This window comes from Schistocerca americana, chromosome 5 (assembly GCF_021461395.2).
Source record: "Schistocerca americana isolate TAMUIC-IGC-003095 chromosome 5, iqSchAmer2.1, whole genome shotgun sequence".
NCBI lineage: Eukaryota > Metazoa > Arthropoda > Insecta > Orthoptera > Acrididae > Schistocerca > Schistocerca americana.
The window spans coordinates 128,103,999-128,127,923 of record NC_060123.1 but is presented as its reverse complement, the minus strand read 5'-3'; the positions used below and the strand labels follow the sequence as shown (position 1 = coordinate 128,127,923).

The 23,925-nt window shown below is 47.2% G+C and overlaps 1 protein-coding gene across 1 annotated transcript in view; it reads left to right on the top strand.

Annotated features, from left to right (window-relative positions):
* The first annotated feature begins 1,500 nt into the window (after positions 1–1,500).
* LOC124616232 overlaps positions 1,501–23,925 on the top strand; it is a 148,077-nt gene continuing 125,652 nt past the window's right edge. Inside the window, exons 1-2 of the mRNA XM_047144535.1 lie at positions 1,501–1,508; positions 1,744–2,351. Of these exons, the coding sequence (XP_047000491.1) occupies positions 1,501–1,508; positions 1,744–2,351 (616 nt within the window). The remainder of the gene's footprint in view (positions 1,509–1,743; positions 2,352–23,925) is intronic.

Sequence of the window (23,925 nt, the reverse complement as noted above, 5' to 3'; positions counted from 1 at the left end):
ATGCAGCTCTCCATGCTACTCTATCCTTTGCAAACTTCTTCATTTCCCAGTACTTACTGCAACCTACATCCTTCTGAATCTGCTTAGTGTATTCATCTCTTGGTCTCCCTCTAAGATTTTTACCCACCACGCTGCCCTCCAATGCTAAATTTGTGATCCCTTGATGCCTCAGAACATGTCCTACCAACCGGTCCCTTCTTCTTGTCAAGTTGTGCCACAAACTCCTCTTCTCCCCAATTCTATTCAATACCTCCTCATTAGTTATGTGATCTACCCATCTAATCTTCAGCATTCTTCTGTAGCACCACATTTCGAAAGCTTCTATTCTCTTCTTGTCCAAACTATTTATCGTCCATGTTTCTCTTCCATACATGGCTACACTCCATACAAATACTTTCAGAAACGACTTCCTGACACTTAAATCTATACTCAATGTTAACAATTTTCTCTTCTTCAGAAACACTTTCTTTGCTATTGCCAGTCTACATTTTATATCCTCTCTACTTCGACCATCATCATTTTGCTCCGCAAATAGCAAAACTCCTTTACTACTTTTAGTGTCTCATTTCCTAATCTAATTCCCTCAGCATCACCCGACTTAATTCGACTACATTCCATTATCCTCGTTTTGCTTTTGTTGATGTTCATCTTATACCCTCCTTTCAAGACACTGTCCATTCCGTTCAACTGCTCTTCCAAGTGCTTTGCTGTCTCTGACAGAATTACAATGTCATCGGCGAACCTCAACGTTTTTATTTCTTCTCCATGGACTTTAATACGTACTCCGAATTTTTCTTTTGTTTCCTTTGCTGCTTGTTCAATATACAGATTGAATGACATCGGGATAGGCTACAACCCTGTCTCACTCCCTTCAACCACCGCTTCCCTTTGATACCCCTCGACTGTTATAACTAGCATCTGGTTTCTGTACAAATTGTAAATAGCCTTTCGCTCCCTGTATTTTACCCATGTCACCTTTAAAATTTGAAAGAGAGTATTCCAGTCAACATTGTCAAAAGCTTTCTCTAAAGTCTACAAACGCTAGAAATGTATGTTTGCCTTTCCTTAATCTATTTTCTAAGATAAGTCTTAGGGTCAGTATTGCCTCACGTGTTCCAACATTTCTACGGAATCCAAACTGATCTTCGCCGAGGTCAGCTTCTACCAGTTTTTCCATTCGTCTGTAAAGAATTCGCGTTAGTATTTTGCAGCTGTGACTTATGAACCTGATAGTTCGGTAATTTTCACATCTGTCAACACCTGCTTTATTTGGGATTGGAATTATTATATTCTTCTTGAAGTCTGAGGGTATTTCACCTGTCTTATACATCTTGCTCACTAGACAACGGTGCAGCACCAAAATTGGGGTCAATGTGGGCTCCGATGCCATTTCACGGACCCACTCATTGGACCAATACTATTGGTGCCAACGTTGGCCCCAATGTGTGGACCCTGCCTTGTATCTGCACGGCGGTATTTTATAGACCCATTAGGGGTGAAATGTGCATGTAAGCGATGTCAGCGGCCGGGAATGACACGTCCCAGGCAGAGACACTTGTGCCCTCGCGGGAGCCGGCGGGCGGCGCTTCCCTTTGTGGCCGAAGACAAATCGCGGCGGCAAAACCCCGAAGAGTTGTCCGCTCGGGGGCAGGTAAGCACGGCCACGGTCCCCGCACGCGCAGCGGGAAGCCGCGCCGGCCCGGTTTTTCTCTTTTAACACGAACCGCCTTTTGGCCGCCAAAGGAAGGGCCTGCTAGCTAGGCGGGCCCCGAAGAGGAAGCCTACTGTGCTGACGGCCGGCGTCGGTGGGAGTGTGGTGTGGCGGCGGGGAGGGGAGCGGGCAGGAGGAGAGGGGCGGCGGAGTGGGGGCGGCCGCGAGGCCCGCGGCGGAGCGCTGCGCGCCAGTCGCACTGTGTGCGCCGCGACGGGCGGACGTGTGCGCAGAGAGAGAGAGAGCCAGGCGGGCGACGCTACGGTACGGTGCGCGGGTAGTGCGGTTGCGAGGCGCGACGCGAGTGTGACACGCGTGTTGCCGCAGCGGCTGTGCATGAGGCGGCCTCCCCTGGATATCGCCCTGCCCCTCACGCTCCTGGTTCCGCCGGCTCTCGACCGGAGGCGAGCCGGCCCGCGGCCGAGGCGACGAGTCGACGACGACGACACCACCCCCCGTGGTGGCTGGCCCGAGGGCGACGCCGACGCCGCCCCATGTGACGCGCGTGGCCGGGGTGGCAGCAACGACGACGCCGGGGGACCGCCGTCTCGAATGACAACCGGCAGCGGCTCGCACATGGCTGCGCACCTCGCCAAGTGGTGGAAGACAAAGTTCCTCAATGGATACAAGCAGTTCACAGGTGAGCCAGGCAGCGCGCCACCGCGTTCGCTTCCGCCCCACCCCCCTTGCCACCCCACCGGCTCTCGTGCACCCTTTTGGAGCGACCAGCGCTGGGACAAAAGCTCCGGCGGCGTGTTTATACCGCGGAAGAGACTGTCCGACCTCCACAATGCACCTCAGCGGCCCCTCAGTAGGACCCCGAAAGGAGCCGCCCTGGATTTCCCGGAATTCCTAACCGAAAGGACTGTGCCGCGGGAGGGATGCCAGGCACAGGCGGCGACACGGATTACGCCCACCTGTCGGTCGCATCACTCGCCAGTTTCGAAGCGCCTCTCCGATCGTGCCCGATTGAGGCTACAGGGCTTGCGATCTCTATCGAGTTTCCCTCGCGTTTTTTGCAACTATAGTTCTCACTGTCACATTAAGAAAGTGCTTGTTCTCCGCTCGACTGAGCCATCTGAACGTCCTACTTGTATGGCTTTTGTAAATTGCTTCGTCAGCGTCAGTGCTTAGCCTTCTTCATTAGGTGACCTATGATTACCACATTATCAGTAACATTTTTTTAATTATTATTACGGCACTGCTGCAGTCTAGACAGTGCCGAGTATTGTCTTCGTAGTTTCTAAATTTATGTCGGGGTGTTTTTGGCATACAAGATACCGACAACCGGTCTATTTCTATTACAGCTCATTCATTAAGCACACGTTACATTGCCGCTCGCAGCACCTGAATGTCTTCTCGGGTATCGAAGTTCAATAGCCAACTCGACTGAAACACCAGACACACAGGGTGGGTTACCGCAATTATTTATTCAATACGGGCTGATTAAACACCTATTTGTGTAACCAAACGTGTTGCCCGTCAGCTTCAGTGGCTCCGTACACTTGCTGACGTGTTTCCGTTTTTGTAGCGTTCCACATAACTCGAAATGACATTGTCAGTGAGATTGACTCTTACGATCTCACACCAGAGTATTTCCCGGATATGGCGAAATACCGTATGGATATTCGTGTCGGCGAACCCAAACCGAGCCGTTTTATAAATCAGTTATAATAAATGAAACTACTTTTTGCTACATACTTGCAACAGCTAGAGCCTTCGCGTACTTTCAATTGGACTTTCTCTCGACATTAAGGCACTTATTATAATGGTAGATTAAATCCTGTTTACCCTTGCTACAGGACGCTGAACGCTGTGCTACCTTTCGCTTAGGAAGGGGTCATCGTCGTGTATAATGATGGTAGAATCCCACATTAAAACTGTCCGTCTTTGCGGCAGTGTATCGACGGGCTTCGCAATATAGTGAATCCATGCCGAAACTTTATATGCAGTGTCATTCATTTCGTTGCTGCTCAACTTGGTTTCTTGATGTTTAGTGGCTGTGCTGTGTTCTATAAACTAGGCTAGCAGTATCTCCTTCCTCTGTCAAAACGTAGTGGACGTGACGTATGTAAGGTGGAGGTTAACAGGTTTCCCTGTTGAAGGGAATCACATGTCAATCACATGGCTCATCACGTCCACCAAAGCAGTTTTAGAAAGGTGCCCTTGCGTGATTATATACATTGCTTTGTGTCTTCCGGAAGATACGTCACTGCTGTCACTTATATCTTCCATACTCACTGTAAACTGCACATAGTTTTCGGTGAGTACGATTTTTTAACTGACAGAAAACGGTTCAGTATTCGCACTTCACAGTCGACGGAATTTCCGCATATGCCGGCCACTCCGAGCCTTTATCAGGCGAGGTACAACGTCGCAGCTATCTTACGTCCCGGTGTCCCGGCCAACAATTTCGCGTTGTGAAATGTCGGTAACCACCGGCTTTCACAAGTACGAGGAGTCCTTTCCGGAACGGTGCTCGAGCGAGCGCGCCGCATTCCATTCAGGATGCGGGCTGTGGGAGGCTGGTACAGTTTCCAGTCAATTAAAGTGGCAGGCAGCGCGCCGCCCGCTTTGACGGAGCCGCCGCGCGACCGGCTGGCGCCACGGGCCGCGCATGCGCGCCGCCAGTGAAAGCAGCCTCGGCAAGCGGGCACGCGCGCTATGCCGCCTGCTACCTGTTGGCCGCCGTTACTGCACGGCGTCGACAGCCATCACGGGCACGTCCATTGCTGAAGTTCTTTCCGCGACAGTGCTTTCTCCATTGTTGAAGAAATTCCGTGAATGTATTATAACATAGCATATGCCGGAATGGCATCAACCAGTAACGCGTGTGGCCGGCCGGAGTGGCCATGCGGTTCTAGGCGCTACAGTCCGGAACCGAGCGACCGCTACGGTCGCAGGTTCGAATCCTGCCTCGGGCATGGATGTGTGTGATGTCCTTAGGTTAGTTAGGGTTAATTAGTTCTAAGTTCTATGGGACTGATGACCTCAGAAGTTAAGTCGCATAGTGCTCAGAGCCATTTGAACCAGTAACGCGTGTTGGCTAGCCTTCACTGCTTCAAACCGTGACACCTTTAGAAGCGTATACTGCCAATCCTCTGGTAACTTACACCGATGTAGATGTTTCGCCCGAATTTCGTACACAGACGAACGCATTATTACGAATGATTTTTGAGACAATACATTAAAAGTGAGAAAAGCTGTACAGTAAATAACGGGCAGTCGTGACGTTTTGCTCGGTTCTAAAGAGGTAGCACACAGCATGGGATGTGTCACAGTTTTCAGTCAAAGTGCGCGGGAAAAATGGGAGAACGAGTAGCGGTGTCTATGTATGGCCTCGCTTAGAGCACATCGACTGAATTACAGTACATTAACATAATTACCGATTTGCTGCTATTTATTCGTGCTACTCGTTTCTGTGTTTGCCCAGAACTAGACACGTATTTAACTACGTCTACAGAGTGGAAAATGCCCATTATTACACCTATTAACTGTTTTGTGAAAATTCGAGGTGCCGTCTTATGTCTGGACAATAGCGCCGGGAGAGACTAGGATTGGCAAGGGCCCTCTGAGCAGACGTAAGAGGAAAATACGTGTTCCTAGCATCTGTAGACGAGTGCTTACCCACCGCAAATTACACTTATTCATTGCAAACAAACAATATCGAAACAAAAGAGGTAAGCTACAGTAGTTAATATTTACAATTGTAGCTCGTACGTTTGGCGCTTTTCAGGCGCAAATAATTCAACAGTCTCGTAGCTTATAATACACTTAAAGAGAGCATAGAACAAGAAGACGTACGCCGGCATTTAAAAGAAATGTTGCTACGCTGAGTTTATTTCTGAACGTAGCTTCACACGTAGCGAAAGATAATAATGAAGACATCTTTCATCTGTGATGTTCCCTTGGAAATCCTAGGTTCTCATTAAGTTAATGCTATTTTCATCACACTGTATTTGAGTACGCTTGAAGGTACAATTCCTTCTGCGTCACTTTGCCTCTTTGCGAGGAGGAGGACTGTTATAATGAGTTGTGGGTCTGGCAGATCCATGAACATAACGTATGGAATGCATACACGTCCTATATTTGGAAAAGACGTTTCGCCTGCCATAGCCCAACAATATCAACTGCGTGCGCGGTTCAAGCAATTCTTTTAGAAACCAGTCATGTATAAAAGTGAACATTGTGAATTCATCTGTTACTTATTGAAAGAAGTTTCATATTTAAATGCGAATAGCAAGTTTTTTCCCATTAATGTATTTTTTAATTGAACAGTCTGGTGCTTTCAGCCTACTGACTTGCCACATCGCTTAGGTTATTAAACCAATATTTAATGTTACGGTGAGAGATTATTTATCCAGTTATAAACAGCATTTCAAAGTTATCCACGGAAATCTCTGTCAACAAATGGCTAACTGGAAATGCATTCTCAAGCTCTCTGATTATTGTGAGGTTCCTTGTAAGTCAAACAATTTTTCCAGGAATGTGTCAGTGCTCATTCTTATGTCGTCCACTTCATCAGGGTAGGCAATGGCTCTGTGACGTAGTTAGGTCTACATGATGAGACATTCTTTGTGAAACAGAACGCATTTACTTTACATTTCACCGCCTTAAGAGGACGACTGTTAAGATGTCTTACTTGTATAACCACATTCAGGATTGTGAACGGCTGCATGGAGGCATAATTCGAACTGGACAGCATTCGTGGTCTGAGGCTAGTGCTGTTGCCATGGTAAGTGCAAATCGTGGCTTGCATCACTGCTTCGACCGTGGGAGTGAGGAGAACGGTGTTATTTTCTCCAAACACATCAGAAAACATATCGTAACCCCATCTCACAGATGATGGTGTGCTCCTAGTTAAAAGCAGCAATGAGGCACAAAGCACGTAAAGAGACAAACGAAGAACCACAATAATGATCAGTCCAGACAAATGTCTAGGGGAACTAATACGGCACTATTACTCTGTAAAACAACTCTGTCAAATATATTTTACAAATGACCGCATTGATGGCAGTGTAGTAGTGCTTTTATCATGTATTTTATATGAGTTTTGGGTGTGGTTTTATTGAACACCCGTCAATGATTATTGACAGTGTAATGAGGGCCTAAGAAACGACACGATGTGGGAAGTGTTGTACATTTATTTTGCACCCAATTTTAGAGTACTGTTTTCTTTATGAAATTCATTTGACAGTAGAGATTCAGAGAGATGTTGCTGTTAGTTAACACTCGATATAGCCCATAACTGAAGTGTAACAGTACTGATTGGGAAATCTAACTGGAAATCTTAGGAGGAAAGCCTGTTGGGTAAATTTAGAGAACCAGAGGGTGAGGAGTAAATCTTTTGCCGCTGCCCTAGTAAATGTGGCGCAGATCTAATGACAACGAGATTAGAGAGATTTCTAGTACTTACGTACATTTTATTGTCGCACAATATATGAATAGAACAGGGCGGATACGATGTGTTGTGCCCTTCGCAATGCAGAGTACAGTAGCTTGCTTAGTATATAGATGTAAAACGTCATGTTTACATACAGGGACTAAGACTGCTACTGGTATTCAGATCTCGCCTCGGCTGACATGCGTTTCGCTTGCTCGAACTGCGCCGCCAGCAATCTGGGAGAAAGTGTTGCCGCTGCTGACGCGCCCCGCTGGCGAGGACAGGCGGCCGGCCGTGGTGACGTCACGCGGTAGTTTGGATGCGGCCGCCTCCGAGGCGCCAGGCGCCACACGTATCGGGGTCGCGACAGTCGCCGGACGAGTCCGCGTCCCAAGGCCGTCGAAACGACACACAGCTGCGCTCTGCGGCGTTGTAGCAGACGCCGCTTCCCGCTCCATCTGCGAGGAACGCTGGCTCGTACTGTAGTGGTGTCGGTGGCGTAACATGTTAATATCCACCCACAGACAAAAGTGATTATTCTTGTGGAACATCCCGTTAGATCTGTAGCACTGAGCCATTCTGACATGAAGTGCTCTGATTTATTTCGCTGCATTTACGAATTCATGCGACAGCAATGGCGAGGAGTAATATTTTGCACCTTGCAGTAGACATTTCAGACGAATGCGAGTTGTAAAACAAGTGGAAAACTATGCTTTGTCGCACTGATACCTATGGAGAGTCCTTTAAATCTGTTCGTTTCCTCAGAAGTACGTATATCTCAGTATGCCATATGTTTGTTTCAAAATGAGCCGAGTGTAGTATGGTGTCACCATATATCTCCGTACATGTAGAAAAATTAGTCTACTTAATGTGAATTAGGAAACAAATTCACGCATCCTGTCGCCTGCGATATGTGTATTTAACTTGTGAACGTTGTCTCTGAGCGGTATATGAACTGCACTATTTAAGCCTCCAAAAACAACAATCATTTTGGATGTGGCGGATTCGATCCGCTTCGGATCCATCTTTCCCAATGAGGGGAAATCATTTACGGCACCACTTTGTCCTAACAGGATGTCAGCGGACGTAATATACGGTTCTTTTTTTTCGGTAAACACAGATAATAACAATATCGTCGATTCGAAGCAGTAGTTTGATCTGTGAGAGATCTCTCGAGACATGAATGCGTTGTTGTCCACATAAGAAAGGAATCGTTGTATCACAACGGCTCCATTATCGAAGCAAGAAAGGTGTTTCCACAGTGAATTAATTCTCCGTAGCAGAAAATGCGCTGATCTGAAGCTTCCTGACCGATTAAAACTATGTGCCCGATCGAGACACGAACCAGAACCTTTGCCTTTCTCGGGCAATTGCTCTACCGACTGAACATCCAGGCGCGACTCACGACCTGCCCTCAAACGGAGAGGAGGAAGTCCCTGCTGGTCACTGTGGCCGAGCGGTTCTAGGCGCTTCAGTCCGGAACCGCGCTGCTGCTACGGTCGCAGGTTCGAATCCTGCCTCGGGCATGGGAGTGTGTGATGTCCTTAGGTTAATTAAGTTTAAGTAGTTCTAAGTCTAGGGGACTGATGACCTCAGATGGTAAGTCCCATAGTGCTTTGAAAGGGCACGGCCGACTCCCTTCCCTGTCCTTCCCTAATCCGATGAGACCGATGACCTCGCAGTTTGGTCTCCTCCCCGAAACAACATACACACACACACACACACACACACACACACACACACACACACTCTTATAGTGCTTAGAGCCATTTGAAGTTACTTCAGTCACAATGTTTGCCCAGTAATAATGTGCCATATTATAGACATTCAGGCTAAAGCAAAAAAAGTTGTAGTAGCAAGAAATAATGTTGCTCTTAGTAATGTCAACAAAGAGAAATGTTTGGTATTGAATAGACCCTTCAGAGGGAAATATATCGTCTGAAGTAAAGCGAGGCTTTATTAATTGATAGTTTATTCTTACATGAAGGAGGTAAAGTTTTGATGATGTTTTGTTACTGTGAAGTACAGTCGTATAAAAGGAAGCCACAACAGGAGTATTGACTTTTGTTTAGAGAAGGAAGATGTAATGAAGCGACAGAGAATTTATGGTATATTTAGGGTAATATTGAAGTATACAGGGTGTCCCAAAAATTATGCGACAAATTTCGAGGGGTTATAGAGGATGTCGTGAGGAAGAAATCGAGGATAGGAACACATGTCCGGAGACGTCACAGGACGACGCTACAGAGCGTCAAAGTCCCTAAATACCTCCTTTTTGATGGGACGTTAAACCAAAATCGTCCTTTCATTGTCGACGAATGAGAGTTAATGTTCGTAGTATGTTGATCTTTTCTCCCACAGACTTGTAGTGGTCGAAAACGAACACATGCTTACTTAATAGATCATTTTGGAACCATAGCGTTTGGAACTTCACATAGTATATTTGTTACTGCTTCATGATGAACAGATTTACCACTCATTACGGTTGAGCAGAGTTAAATTACTGCAAAAAGGGTGTTTCGAAGTTACACTCATTTCTGCCAGTTCGGACGTGAAAGTCTGACAGTCAGTCCCTTATCAAATCGTTCCTTTCGTTCTCATTGGGTTAGTAGGGAGTTTTCTTGTGTAATCGAGGATCGTTCATTCGTGCTATATTACTTTATATCCTTCACAAGACGTCCTTCACATCAGCGAATGTAGTTCCGAAGTTTCGTAACCCGTGGGGCAAAACATTTTCATTAGTATCTTGATTCAGTTTTATCGATGTCATTGTAACTCACGGGTACAGCTGGTATCCCATCTATCGCGTAGACTGCTTCACGTACTTAGTAGCTGCGAAGTTGGACTTCGTTCGAGGGCAGTTTCGTGTTCTAGATATTACAGATGATTGCGTGGAAATTTTTCTGCTCCATTTTATTGGTCATTCTGACACTGTCAGTGCCCCGTGAACTTTGCATGATGGAAACACAAGATTGCAGTGATTAGCGTTACGTTGGACGTGTACGCGATGCGGAACTAGTGATACAGTTGGGCATTTTGACCGGAAGTGGGAGTATTTCAGACACAGCGTATAGGTCAAGGTAATTGGTCACAGAACCGGAACTGACCGCACACACTTCACAGAGAGATTGACGCCAGCCAAGGTTGCCCAGAGCTCAGCGCTGGCGCCGTGTGTGTGTGTGTGTGGTCCGGCCCCGCCTGACGTATCGTGTCGGGGTCGTTGCGTCACGCTGGAGCCTCCATTCTAAATAGTCGCCGGGCGCAGCTCGTAAAATAAATTTAGATCGGCTTGCGGCGCCGACCTGTGGGGTCTCCGTTCAACTGGCCAGCGCCGCCTTCGTGAACACGCAGTATAATACGGCGCCTCTGCTGCCTCCCATCTGCCTTCCACGTGACCGTGTCTGATGGCCTGCGATCGTAAAGGATTGTTTACCTAAAGGCGAGGCAAGCAGTCGATCTCTCCACAACGTCGGAGCACTACATTACGTACTGGTCGACTACAGCAAACCGCGTCCGATTTGCCACTCTGTGTTGGAGGCTTGGCTTAAATGACTGACGCCACCCGCTGCAAGTCACTGACAAGACATATTCCTCCTGTGAAGACATTCTACTGTTGACCAATGTATCTGTTATGCGAAAATATATTAATTCAGATTACCCTTGGAGAAAGAACTACAGCAGCCGACGTGTTCTACTCTCCTACGAAAACATCTGTCAGAGTGCAGCAGTCACTGAAGACTGCATTACTGATGACGATTTCCCAGAGTATTCCTAGGTCTCCACTGACGGATCCAAAACTAATTGCACTGTAATCATGCTAGTATATTCTGTGCATGCCAGATGTTTGCTTTAGGCCTGCTATTTCGGTGGTCGAAATCTTTATTGTGTCGTAATTTCTATTCTAACCACTAAATATCTTGAAAGTGTTATACGCGATTCTTGCACTGTAGAGACTGACTTAAAAAATATCTGTGTCGTACCCAGGCTGTGTCGTTCAGTATTATGTCTGCACGCTCGTTGACAGATGTGTGAGGTTTAGGAAGCCTGCCTTATCGGTTCGCTAGACGAACAATTCAAACAAATCGCATCAATCAGTTTAATTACAAAACAGAAAAGATGCAGTACTTAACTTTGTTAGTTACACAGACGTGTCACAAGCAAAAGGCGACATACTAAATAATCAATCGTCCTCAGTGTAGACAATTACAAGCCTGTGTCACATAGAGCGTACAAGCGAAGAAACAAGCGTTGACGCTTCTATGCTAGTCGCTGGTCTCGAAGCTACTATTGAACTGCGCCACGACCAGTCGGGCGCGGCGCCTGAGTCTTCTTCACACAGGAACCGCTGCGATCGCGTTGTCATCCTGGAGAGGGGTCGGTCAGCGTGCTGTAGGCTGACGTCTTCGCACAGCCATCTCTTCTCTGTCGTTCCCGACTGGCATGCCGGCGCTTGGCTTCACGCCGTAACACTCAACTTCTCAGACAACCAGATTCATCATTCTCGTTTCTATATCGTAGGAATAACAGCTGATATCATTAATGCATGTCACGTTATCGACTCCGTCCCCCCGCCCCCGCATCAATTTCTCCAACAGCCACTCCTTTGACATAATTCCTTTTATACGAGGCGTGTTTTTTTTTAAGTAAGTACCGTTTTGAAATGAAAAAAATACGTGGTAAGATATCTCCATAATTTTATTTTTACATTAAAGCCTGTATCTTAATCTACTTTTCTACATAATTCCCGACAATATTGAGGCACTTGTCATAAGGTTGTACCAGTTTTTGAATACTCTCCTCATAAAAGTCTGCCGCCTGACTTGTTAACCACTGCATCACCACTGTTTTGAGTTCGTCATCGCCTTGAAGACACTGACCGCCCAGGTGTTTCTTCAAGTGCAGGGACAGATGGTAGTCACTGGGCGCAAGATCGGGGTGTATGGAGGATGATCTAGACTTCTAGAGATTCCCATCCAAAAGATGTGATGAGATCTTCGGTCTGATTCGCCACATGCGGACGAGCATTCTCTTGCAGCAAAACGATGCCCATGCTCAACTTCCATGGACCGTTGCTTTTATTCTGGTGTGACGTAGGCCACCCATGTTTCATCGCCTGTAACAATTTGGCTTAAGAATCATCACCGTCGTTGTGATACCGCTCAAGGAAAGTCAATGCATCGTCTAAACGTTTGGTTTTGTGCACATCCGTCAACATTTTCGGTACCCAACATGCGCACAATTTTCGGTAATTCAAGTGCTCGGTCACAGTGCCATACAAAACACTACGAGAAACATTAGGAAAGTCATCCCGCAAGGAGGAAATCGTAAAGCGTCTGTTTTCTCTGACCTTATTGTACACTTCCTGCACCAAACTTTCATTAATGACAGAAGGACGCCCACTCCGTTGTTCATCGCGCACATTTGTGCGGCCATCTTTAAATCCTCTCACCCTCTTTCTTACCATTCCGTCACTCATAATGTTTTCTCCGTAAACTGCACAGATCTCACGATGAATATCGATCGCTTTTAGGCCTTTGACACTAAGAAATCTTATAACAGCCCGTACTTCACTGTCGGCGGGACTCACGATTATCGGAGGCACCTTAAACACTCAGTACACAACGTAAACAAGGAAGAATCAGACTGTAATGGCGTCAGTGCGTAGGTTAAGGTACAGGCTTTCATCTAAAAATAAAATTATTGAGATATCTTAGCACGTCTTTTTTAAATTTCGAAACGGTACTTACTTAAATAACACGCCCCGTAGTTTTAGTTTCTCGGCAAGATTTATACTGCACACGAGCTAGCGAGGAGATGAGCGAAATATGCTCCGCGCGCTTGGTAATGTGTTAATCGGAGTAAAAAGTAGATGTAAAGGAATTAGTGTAAATGTAACACCAATAATTATTTCACATACGCGGGGTTTTGTGGAGATCATCGAAGTCGTTTTCTCGGCGATACGAGGCATGCAATCTATGCGAGTTGTTTCTTGCAGGGGTGATTCCCTTGACGTTGCTTGCACTGTCACAGTAAGCATTTTTCTTCTACTGTATTCCGCGTCACAGACAGTTAATTCCCACTGCAGGGAGGAGGGGCAGCTTTCTCCACATTCCCTTGGTCCCTTCTTCCTAGATATCAACAAGAGCAGGTACACTGTCCTAGCTACATTTCTTGCTCAGGAATGAATAACATAAAGTGCGGCAGGCGTAAAGTAGCCAGCTGCTACGTTTTTCATTGCAAACTCGACGAATGCGTTAGTTAAATGCGAAACATAGTAATAACTATGACTAATAATGAAAAGATTGCTAGTCGATAGTCAAGTAGCTACGTCAGACTGTAACACGTGAATTTATGGGATTTTTTTAACCGAACAGTTTCCTCAGAATCGTTTGCGAAACGTTTAGTTGTAGCTGCGCGTCAGAACACGTGCATAGGTCAGCGGCGCGCCGGGAGCCAGTGCACCACTGCAAAACCGCCGCGGTGCCGCCTCATGTGTGCACGCCGCGTTTTACAAAAATCAGGCGTACCACATCACCTCTGTGGGGTCCCTTTAATGGTGTTCTTATTGAGTACCGTATCTTGCGAAGGATGAGACAATAAATCCTAGACACTACGCAACTCTCGTGGAGCAACTGGATGCAACAACAACTCGCGAGAAGTTCATCTGTTACCTGAAAAAGCACCCCTTGCGATATTATTCCTTGTTGGTACCTCCCACTTTCGTTTTCACATTGCTTGATTAGCCACGTAACCCCGAGTGTCACGTATTACGACGCAGGCCGAGTTACAACATCGGTGCTTTAATCACCCGTGAGTCAGCGTACTGCAGCTATTTTCCTGCGCTCTCGCCGTATTTGTAGTCCCTTGGCGCTTTCAATGTAGTTTTTCGCGTCGAAGAGCCCTAGCGCGTAGAACCGCGGGACTGCTACGGTCGCAGGTTCGAATCCTGCCTCGGGGATGGATGTGTGTGATGTCCTTAGGTTAGTTAGGTTTAATTAGTTCTAAGTTCTAGGCGACTGATGACCTCAGAAGTTAAGTCGCATAGTGCTCAGAGCCATTTGAACCTAGTGCGTAATTTACGCTGCCCTCTTAGTCTATGTAGTCTGTGAACACAGAGAACGGAGAAAAGTGTGTGGACAGAACTAAATACCCGGTGTGTTGTACGACATTCATAACTGCACAGTATTACTGATATACTTTTATTCCATTGGAAAAACCCTTCGGCAGGACCTAGGAGATTTTGATATCTTGAAACCGCAACCGCTTACATTTATTGATCTTCTTTTACCTAATAGTCGAATTAGACTGGAGGAAAGAGAAAAATGCCACAATGGTTAAGATATTGGACTCCTACCAGAAAGACTACTGTTCAGATTTCTATCTGGACATCTAGACTTAGGTTCATCAGTATTTCCCAAAACTGATAAATGACGGGATGGTTCCTTTGAAAACGTCACAAAGGATCTCCTTATCGATTTCGAGCATGTCTTCCGGTTTTAATTACATCTTTTTCGACGAGAAATTAGATTTAACGGATTTACACTCTTGCATATATTCCATGCAAAAGAGAAAAAAATGCTAGTAAGACTTGTCTTAAAGTACTTGTTGCGGTTCTTCTACTCTCACATAAACATGAAACGTGGATGATAAACACTATTGACACAAAAAGAATTAAAGTTTTTAAATTTGGTGCTACAGAATAATATATATGAAGATAGTAATTGTTCTCGAAAGAACAGACACCATTGATGACCGTGCAGCTTCTCTAGAATAAATTATAATTAATGAAAACCCTCGGCTGCCGAGAGGTGTTGTTGATATACCTCGATGGGCACAGCAGAAAATGTGTGCCCCGGCCGGGACTCGAACCCGGGATCTCCTGCTTACATGGCAGACGCTCTATCTATCTGCGCCATCGAGGACACAGATGAATAGCGCGACTGCAGGGACTTATCCCTTGCACGCTTCCCGTGAGACCCACATTCCCAACTGTACACAATCTACATACGTAATGTACCTAATAGATACGTATGTAGATTGACATAGAAAGTAGTTTCACTGGTGTGTGTGTGTGTGTGTGTGTGTGTGTGTGTGTGTGTGTGTGTGTGTGTGTATCTCTGCCCGAAAGTACGAAAAGGAAACATACAGTTTTATTTTTTATTTAGGTATGTAGTGTTTTTAGACTCGAAGCCGAGTTAAACACACGGCTGTCATCATAGTTTAGTAAGGACTTCGACGTTTCGAGCGTTCCACTCCTGGCATCGTCGTGCTGTAATTAGTGTACTCGTGGCGAGTCATCCTTAATTGTCGATGTCACTTGATACAGCTAAGTAAGAATACTGTTGTAGTGGATCGATTAACAGACTGCATAGCCCGTCTGGCGTGACAGCAGAGAGCAGAAAGAGGCAGGGAAGGAATCGTAGCGCGGGAGAGAGAGAGAGAGAGAGAGAGAGAGAGAGAGAGAGAGAGAGAGGCCCCGTGGGGAAGGCGGCCGGCCGCGACGCCGGGCCGGAGCAGGCAGGCGGCGTCCGCCCGCCAGAAATAGCGCCGGCGGCGGCGGCTGGCGTCGCGGCGCCGGGCGGGCCGTGTGAAGTCGCCGCCAAGGTGAGGACGCGCCGCTAATGGGGCCGAGCCGCTCGCCGACCGCCGCCGGCAGCTGCCCGACTTCCGGCGGCGGCAGAGGCAGCGGTCCCCAACACCGGGCACCACTAGCCACCCAGTCCACCGTTACGCATGCGCGGTGTCTGATCTTTCGGACAGTCCACAGCCGGGATGCTCATTATCTAAATTGAAAGTGAAAAGGGAGAGAGAGAAAAAGAAATGGAAGGAACTATTGACATCAGCTGCATCGGGCGGGCAGCTGCTACAGTCGCAGGTTCGAATCCTGCCTCGGACATGGATATATAGGGTGTTACAAAAAGGTACGGCCAAACTTTCAGGAAACATTCCTCACACACAAATAAAGAAAAGATGTTATGTGGACATGTGTCCGGAAACGCTTAATTTCCATGTTAGAGCTCATTTTAGTTTCGTCCACCTACGCTCAATGGAGCACGTTATCATGATTTCATACGGGATACTCTACCTGTGCTGCTAGAACATGTGCCTTTACAAGTACTACACAACATGTGGTTCATTCGCGATGGAGCTCCTGCGCATTTCAGTCGAAGTGTTCGTACGCTTCTCAACAACAGATTCGGTGACCGATGGATTGGTAGAGGCGGACCAATTCCATGGCCTCCACACTCTCCTGACCTCAACCCTCTTGACTTTCATTTATGGGGGCATTTGAAAGCTCTTGTCTACGCAATCCCGGTACCAAATGTAGAGACTCTTCGTGCTCGTATTGTGGACGGCTGTGATACAATACGCCATTCTCCAGGGCTGCATCAGCGCATCAGGGATGCCACGCGACGGAGGGTGGATGCATGTATCCTCGCTAACGGAGGACATTTTGAACATTTCCTGTAACAAAGTGTTTGAAGTCACGCTGGTACGTTCTTTTGCTGTGTGTTTCCATTCCATGATTAATGTGATTTGAAGAGAAGTAATAAAAGCAACATGGAAAGTAAGCGTTTCCGGACACATGTCCACATAACATATTTTCTTTCTTTGTGTGTGAGGAACGTTTCCTGAAAGTTTGGCCGTACCTTTTTGTAACACCCTGTAGAAATTCATACGCGAACGGAATACGAAGGGGAAAATGGTGCTGGTATACGTGCAAGCTACCGTGCGCCACACAACGGGCGATATCTTGTGGAGTACAGCTGCCCAAGTACATTCGGTACGCTGTTACGAGGGCTACCAGTGGAAGGAGTATCCTCGTGGCTCCACAGTGCGCGGTTTGCCAGGCTTTTCCTCTGCCGTGCTGGGTACCCGCTCGGCCTAGGGCGCCTTGTCACGGTCGGAGGTTCGAGTCCTCCGTCGGGTGTGTGTGTGTGTGTGTGTGTGTTTGTGTTTGTGTGTGTGTGTTGTCCATGGTGTAAGTTAGTTTAAGTTGGATTAAGTAGTGTGTAGGCTTAGGAACCGATGACCTTTAGCAGTTTGGACCCATAAGAACTTTCAAAAATTTTCCAGATTTTTACTCTTCTCTGGCGGAACACTTTGTGAATCCTGGTACTTTGATGAAACACCTTCTTTATTTTTAAGGTTAATAAAAATTTTAAAGAATGAGATACTTGTTTTTTTCCAGTGATAACTTAAATTTTAAATCATAACTAATAACACAGAAATCATAATAAAATTTTAAAAAGTAATTAGTATCGTCAAAATGTCGAAAAGAATCATGTTGTTAATGGTTTTGGGTGCGGAGCGCTTATTCACTTCCCGTGGAGCACCAGTGTCACGCGGAATACAGTTCGGGATATTCTGCCCCAGTGCGAGCCAAAGGAGAAGCTGGGGGGCGGGGAGAGGGGTTGGCAGTGGTCCGCCGCGTGACAGCTGTAGACACAGAAGCAGCGGCGGACCGCGCCCCTAAACGGAAACAAGTGCCGCGCGCACCGGGTCCCGGTGCTGTGCGCTGATCCTGCGACGCGTCCTCTCGCACTCCACCCGGTGCCCACTAATCGCTCGCGCGCTGAGTAATCGCCTGTCACTCGCGCCGACGTTTATTGAGCCAGCAGCCACTGACCCGTGACGTAATCGCTCTGACGAGCGGTGCCCTTGTCACGGCCCTGTCCTGCTCCAACTAGGAACGTCTTCCGATACGCTACAGATGTTCCAGCGGCTGACGGTTCCTGTGTCATCGGCGTGGAACAGCCGTCCAACGAATGCTTTGAATTGCGGGAAGAAAGAATCATTACTTGTGCCAGGTGTGTAGGCAAAGCGGGTAAAACGCTCCCAGCTAGTTGTTAAGCTGCTGTACTACGGCCGTCAATCAGATCGAACAAGTATGGGAAGTATGGTAAGCAGGCCACGTTATGACCGTTTCAAAAGTGTAAGAAGGCGTGTGAGAGACTGACATTCAAACTTCTAACTCTCAGTAATTTCCCAAAATAATCATGCTGTTTCTTTCAAATGTCATCCGTTACTTGACTGTCGCATTTTTACATAGGCAAAAATCAGAGTCTTTGCATCACAGGGAGATAGATGCCCCCAAGAGAGTAACCATTCCGGTGAGCTTCGATGTTATGTCGGAGGCCACACGAGAGTAACTGCCGTAAAGGGGTTTAGGTCACTGCGATCCGGTTTTACAAAAAAAATTCTAACCCGAGTGCAGCAAGTCGTGCAGAAGGCTGCCGGCAGTTTTTGCCTGTCTGTTGTTGGCCCGTGCTGCCCCCCGTCCGCGATACGGTGCGGCGGCCAAAAAATAAGGCGCAGCCACGGCCGACAGGGCGAGGCGAGTGTGCAGAGAAGCCGGAGATAAGGCGCGCGGAGCCTATCTGGCGCGGGGCGGCACGAAACCATTCATAAACAGCGACGGGTGCGAGCAGAGGCAGAGCGCATGCGCACCAGCAACAGGTAGGGCCGCGCGGCCGTCACGTGCGCCTGCCGCATACCCGTGGCCTGCACACGTGTGTGTGTGTGTGTGGTCGGGACTCCCCGTGACTCAGCCGCGCTGCTGACGCCCGGGATGCGCGCGCAGCGTCCCACGTGGGCAAGCAGAAAACTTCTGTCTGATACTGTGAGGTTCATTTCTTTTCCTATACGATGCACTTATTTCGAAGCACAGTTCGCTTGTAGTTTAACGTGCTTTCTCCAACGTTTGGCCAGTGAGTAGACACCCTGAAGCGTGATGCTGGATGGTCTGAAAAATACAAATCTTCAGTTGCCTGTGCCCCGTACAATGCAGGCCAGTGCAGAATTGGTGACGCCCCGTGCAGTGTTTCCCACTTCGGCGCTCTGCCACTGCATAGCATCGACTAGTGTTTTGGGGTACCCCTCGGTACTGACGATGATGATGAGGTCCTATACTCCGAGGAGCGTAGGGGACGATGCGGGAAACCCGCACCTCCGACTAGGCAAGGTCCTAGCGGAGGTGGTTTGCCATTGCCTTCCTCCAACCGTAATGGGGATGAATGATGATGATGAAGACGACACAACACCCAGTCATCTCGAGGCAGGGAAAATCGCTGACCCCGCCGGGAATCGATACTATCCAGTCATGAAATGGGGATCTGTTGTCCACAAGGTTTTAAAACTTAATCATCCAATATTCCTTCCGAAGATTCGTCAGCGAACCACCTGAGGTTGCCAATGACTCCACCTGAGGATGCCAATGACTCCATCTGATAAGTCGTTTATACATACAAACGGAAAAAAAATCACAAGACGAAGAAGGAGCTGTGCGATATAAAAAAAATGCTGGTAGTCCTGTTTCTACATCTGAAACATGTCTATTCAAATTTTGCGCCAGTCGCAATGCTATAGTAGCGCCAGTATGAGAATACAATCCGGTTTGCTTTAAATACGCGATGTAACAGTAGTGAGAGTTAGTTGCGTTTGAGATGGCACGTGGTAAGTTGATGTTAGTCAGTACTGTCTTTAAGGCGACAAAGACGCCACTATCAGCACCTCACTGCGTTTGAATGAGATCATCTAACATGGCTGTGAGAAGCTTCCTCCTGCGATGCTGCAGAAACACTTGGCGGGAATGTAGCCACTGTACACGAATGCTGGCAGCGGTCGTCACGACAATGTAAAGTCGCAAGAAGACCGGGCTCCCGACGCCCACGTGGCACTGCTGAGAGGGTAGACCACTGTGTTCGGCGTACGACTCTGGCGCATCGTACTGCATTTGCAGAAACAATATGAGCAGCAGTTGGCGCCACGGTGACCCAACGAACTGTGACAAATCGGTTACTTCAAGGGCAGCTCCGAGCCAGACGCCCCCTGACGTGCATTCCACTGACCCCAAACCACGGCCATTTGCGACTTCAGTGGCGTCAAGCGAGAGGTCGTTGGAGGGCAGGGTGGAGGTCTGTTCTGTTTTTTGAAGAAAGCTGATTCTGCTTCGGTGCCAGTGATAGCCGTGTGTTGGTTAGAAGGAGGCTAGTTGAGGGCCTGCGACCAACCTGTCTGCGTGCTAGGCGCACTGGAGTTACACCTGGAGTTATGGTCTGGGCTGCGATTTCGTATGACACCAGGAGCACTCTCGTCGTTATCACACGCATCCTGACTGCAAATTTGCACGTGGGTGTGGTGGTTCAACCTTTTGCGCTGCCAATCATGAAAAGCATTTCAGGGGATGTGTACCAGCGGGATAGCGCTCGCCCACATACCGCTGTTGTCAACCAAAATGCTCTACAGTGTCTCGACATGTTGCCTTGGCCTCCACGTTCACCAGACCCCTCGCCAATAGAGTATATATGGGTCATTCCACAACTCTAGCGCCATCCACAAACAGCATTAATCGTCCATGTGTTGACCGACCAAGTGCACCAGGCGTGGAACTCCAACCCACAAACTGACATCCGGGACCCGCACAACACAATCCATACACTTTTGCATGCTTCAATTCAACATTCTGGCATTTACACCGGTTGTTAATGTACTGCCAGCATTTCACATTTGCAATGGCTTATCTCTCGTTTACATTAACATGTGATCTTGCAGTGTTAATCATTTAAATTTGTTACCTAGACAAATATATTCCCGGAATTTCATTACTCTACATCAATGATTTTTTGGTGCTGCTGCGTTCTTTTCCGTCAGTATACATACATATACTGAAAATATTCACCATCCTGTTAAGCTGCCTTAGCTCACACCTCATGGTACTTTGGTTATGTCGTCCAGTACAACACAGTGCCGTACAGCATCGCCATTATCATGCACTCGTGTTGCCAGAAAAGCATCCGCGACCTCGTACACAGATATACAGTATATGAAAATAGAGGTTTGACTTTCCAATGCGTAAGCAACAGAAAGTTTACAAGGGGGAGGGGATATTGCTCTGCATTGTTTCTTTACGCCAGTGGCTTAATCAGCGGTTTATGTCTTATTTATTTATTCATTATTGAATAACCTTCGGAGACCGCATGTGACGGGAATTGGCACGGCGGACGCAGCTGTAGGCTGAGAAGAGCGCGAAGCTCACGTAAAGGCAAGAGTATGTCTCATTCACTTGGAGTCCATTAGCCAAGCACCGTATCTTGGTTGACAAGTGAAACTTTTCGTTCGTTTTGAGACGAACGTACTTCGTTCAGACAAAACAACTCTATGAATTTATTATAACGTGATCATCTTACGTACGAAATTATATTCTTATTGGCTGGTATACTCTCTTTGAAATTCTGAAGGTATCAGGGGTAAAACACATGGAGCGAAATGCTATTTACAACTTGTACAGAAACCAGACCTCAATTAGAAGAGTCGCGGGGCATGGAAGGAGGGAAGCACTGGTTGACAAGGGAGTGACACAGGGTTGTAGCCTATCCCTAACGTTATTCAATGTGTAAGTTGAGCAAGCAGTAAAGGAAAGCAAAGAACAAATTTGTAGTAGGAATAAAGATTCAGAGAGAAGAAATAAAAACTTTGAGATTTGCCGATGACACTGAAATTCTGTCAGAGACGGCAGATGAATCGCAAGGGCAGTTGAACGGAATGGACAATGCCTTGAAAGGAGGATATGAGATGAAAATCAACAAAACCAAAACAAGGATAATGGAACATAGTCGAATTAAAGCAGGTGATTGTGAGAGGCTTAGATTAGGGAACAAGCCACTTAAACTAGTACATGAGTTTTGCTATTTGGACAGCAAAACAACTGATGACGGCCAAAGTAGAGACGATATAAAATGTAGATTGCCGATGACAAGAATAGCTTTTCTGAAGAAGAGAGCTTTGTTAATACGAATATGGACTTAAGTGTTAAGAAGTCTTCTCAGAAGGCATTTGTCTGGAGTGTTGCAACGTATGGAAATGAGACATGGGTGTAAACAATTTACACAAGAAGAGAATAGAAGCTTTTGAAATGTGGTGCTGCAGAAGAATGGTAGGTAGATCATTTGGCTAATGTGGAGCTACTGAATAGAATTGGGAAGAAAAAAAAGTTGTGGCACAACCTGACTGGAAGAAGGGATCGGTTAATAAGAGACATACTGAGACATCGAGGGATCATCAATTTAATATTGGAGGGAAGTGTGGAGGGGTAAGATTCTTAGAGGGAGACCAAGAGATGCATTGAGTAAACAGATTCAGAAGGATGTATGTTTCAGTAGTCATTCGGAGATGAAGAGGCCTGCACACGACAGAGTGCGAGGAGAGCTGCATCGCCGGCCTGAGTGGCCGTGCGGTTCTAGGCGCTACAGTCTGGAGCCGGGCGACCGTACGGTCGCAGGTTCGAATCCTGCCTCGGGCACGGATGTTTGTGATGTCCTTAGGTTAGTTAGGTTTAATTAGTTCTAAGTTCTAGGCGACTGATGACCTCAGAAGTTAAGTCGCATAGTGCTCAGAGCCATTTGAACCATTTTGAAGAGCTGCATGAAAGACAACAACAACAACAACAACAACAGATGTTCTTCCTACTTGTCTGTAAGGTACAGAGAAGTAGCTATGCATCCGAAAATATTGGTTTTTGTGTGCAAATACCTAGTTTTCCGGTCGCTTGACTTTCGTTACCCATCGAAAAGTCGGTGTTTGTGGGTGTGTGTGTGTGTGTGTGAATGAATGGCGGCGCAGTGCAGGGCAGGGGTCCTGGCGAAGTGGCAACGCGGAGGACGCTGGCGACCCTGCCGGGCGGGTTTTTTGTGCGTCACAAGATGATGGGCCGGGACAAAGGCGGCCGCCATTGTAACTGTCTCCTGTAATTACGGCCGCGAGCCGCCGCTCGCAGCTGTCGTCGGCCGCGCAGCTCACGCACTCGCACGCACACGCAGGTACCGCCAGCTGCGCAGCTGCGCGCAGCTCGCCGCCGGCTGCTCAATGGGACCCGCGATGGGCGTTCTGTTGTCCCGTGTTTTTGTTGTTTGCCTAACTTGCGCAGCGGCAGCAGTTCCGCCAGGGGGCAGGGAGCAAGGAGTGGCGCACGCGCACGTTTTACCCTTCCGTTTGGTGGAAGGGAAGAACGCCCATTTTGACCCTGCAGTCACAATCAGTCAAAAAGTGATACCATAATCCTACCGGCAACGCAAAGCCGAAAATAAATAATACAAATATTGTGGACGTTATGGTCGGCGTCCTCGTTATCAGCATCATTGCAGGCAAGTACCTGCTATTAGTTAAGTTGCTGCTGTTCTAAAGAGAGTGGACAGCATCGTCCTTAAAAACTGTTTGTGTTTGTCTCAAGTGATCGCTTCTTCTCTCACAAGGGAACCTCCCCATCACACCCCCCTCAGATTTAGTTATAAGTTGGCACAGTGGATAGGCCTTGAAAAACTGAACACAGATCAATCGAGAAAACAGGAAGAAGTTGTGTGGAACTATGAAAAAATTAACAAAATATACAAACTGAGTAGTCCATGCGAAGATACGCAACATCAAGGACAATGGGAGTTGAGGAGCGCCGTGGTCCCGTGGTTAGCGAGAGAAGCTGCGGAACGAGAGGTCCTAGGTTCAAGTCTTCCCTCGAGTGAAAAGTATAATTTTTTATTTTCAATTTATGTGACAAACTCTTATGTTTCATCACTTTTTTGGGAGTGATTATCACATCCACAAGAAAACCTAAATCGGGCAAGGTAAAAGAGTCTTTTTTCCCATTCGCCAAGTGTACAAGTTAGGTGGGTCGACAACATATTCCTGTCATGTGACGCACATGCCGTCACCAGTGTCGTGTAGAATATATCAGACGTGTTTTCCTGTGGAGGAATCGGTTGACCTAGGACCTTGCGATCAAATGTTTTCGGTCCCCATTGGAGAGGCACGTCCTTTCGTCTACTAATCGCACGGTTTT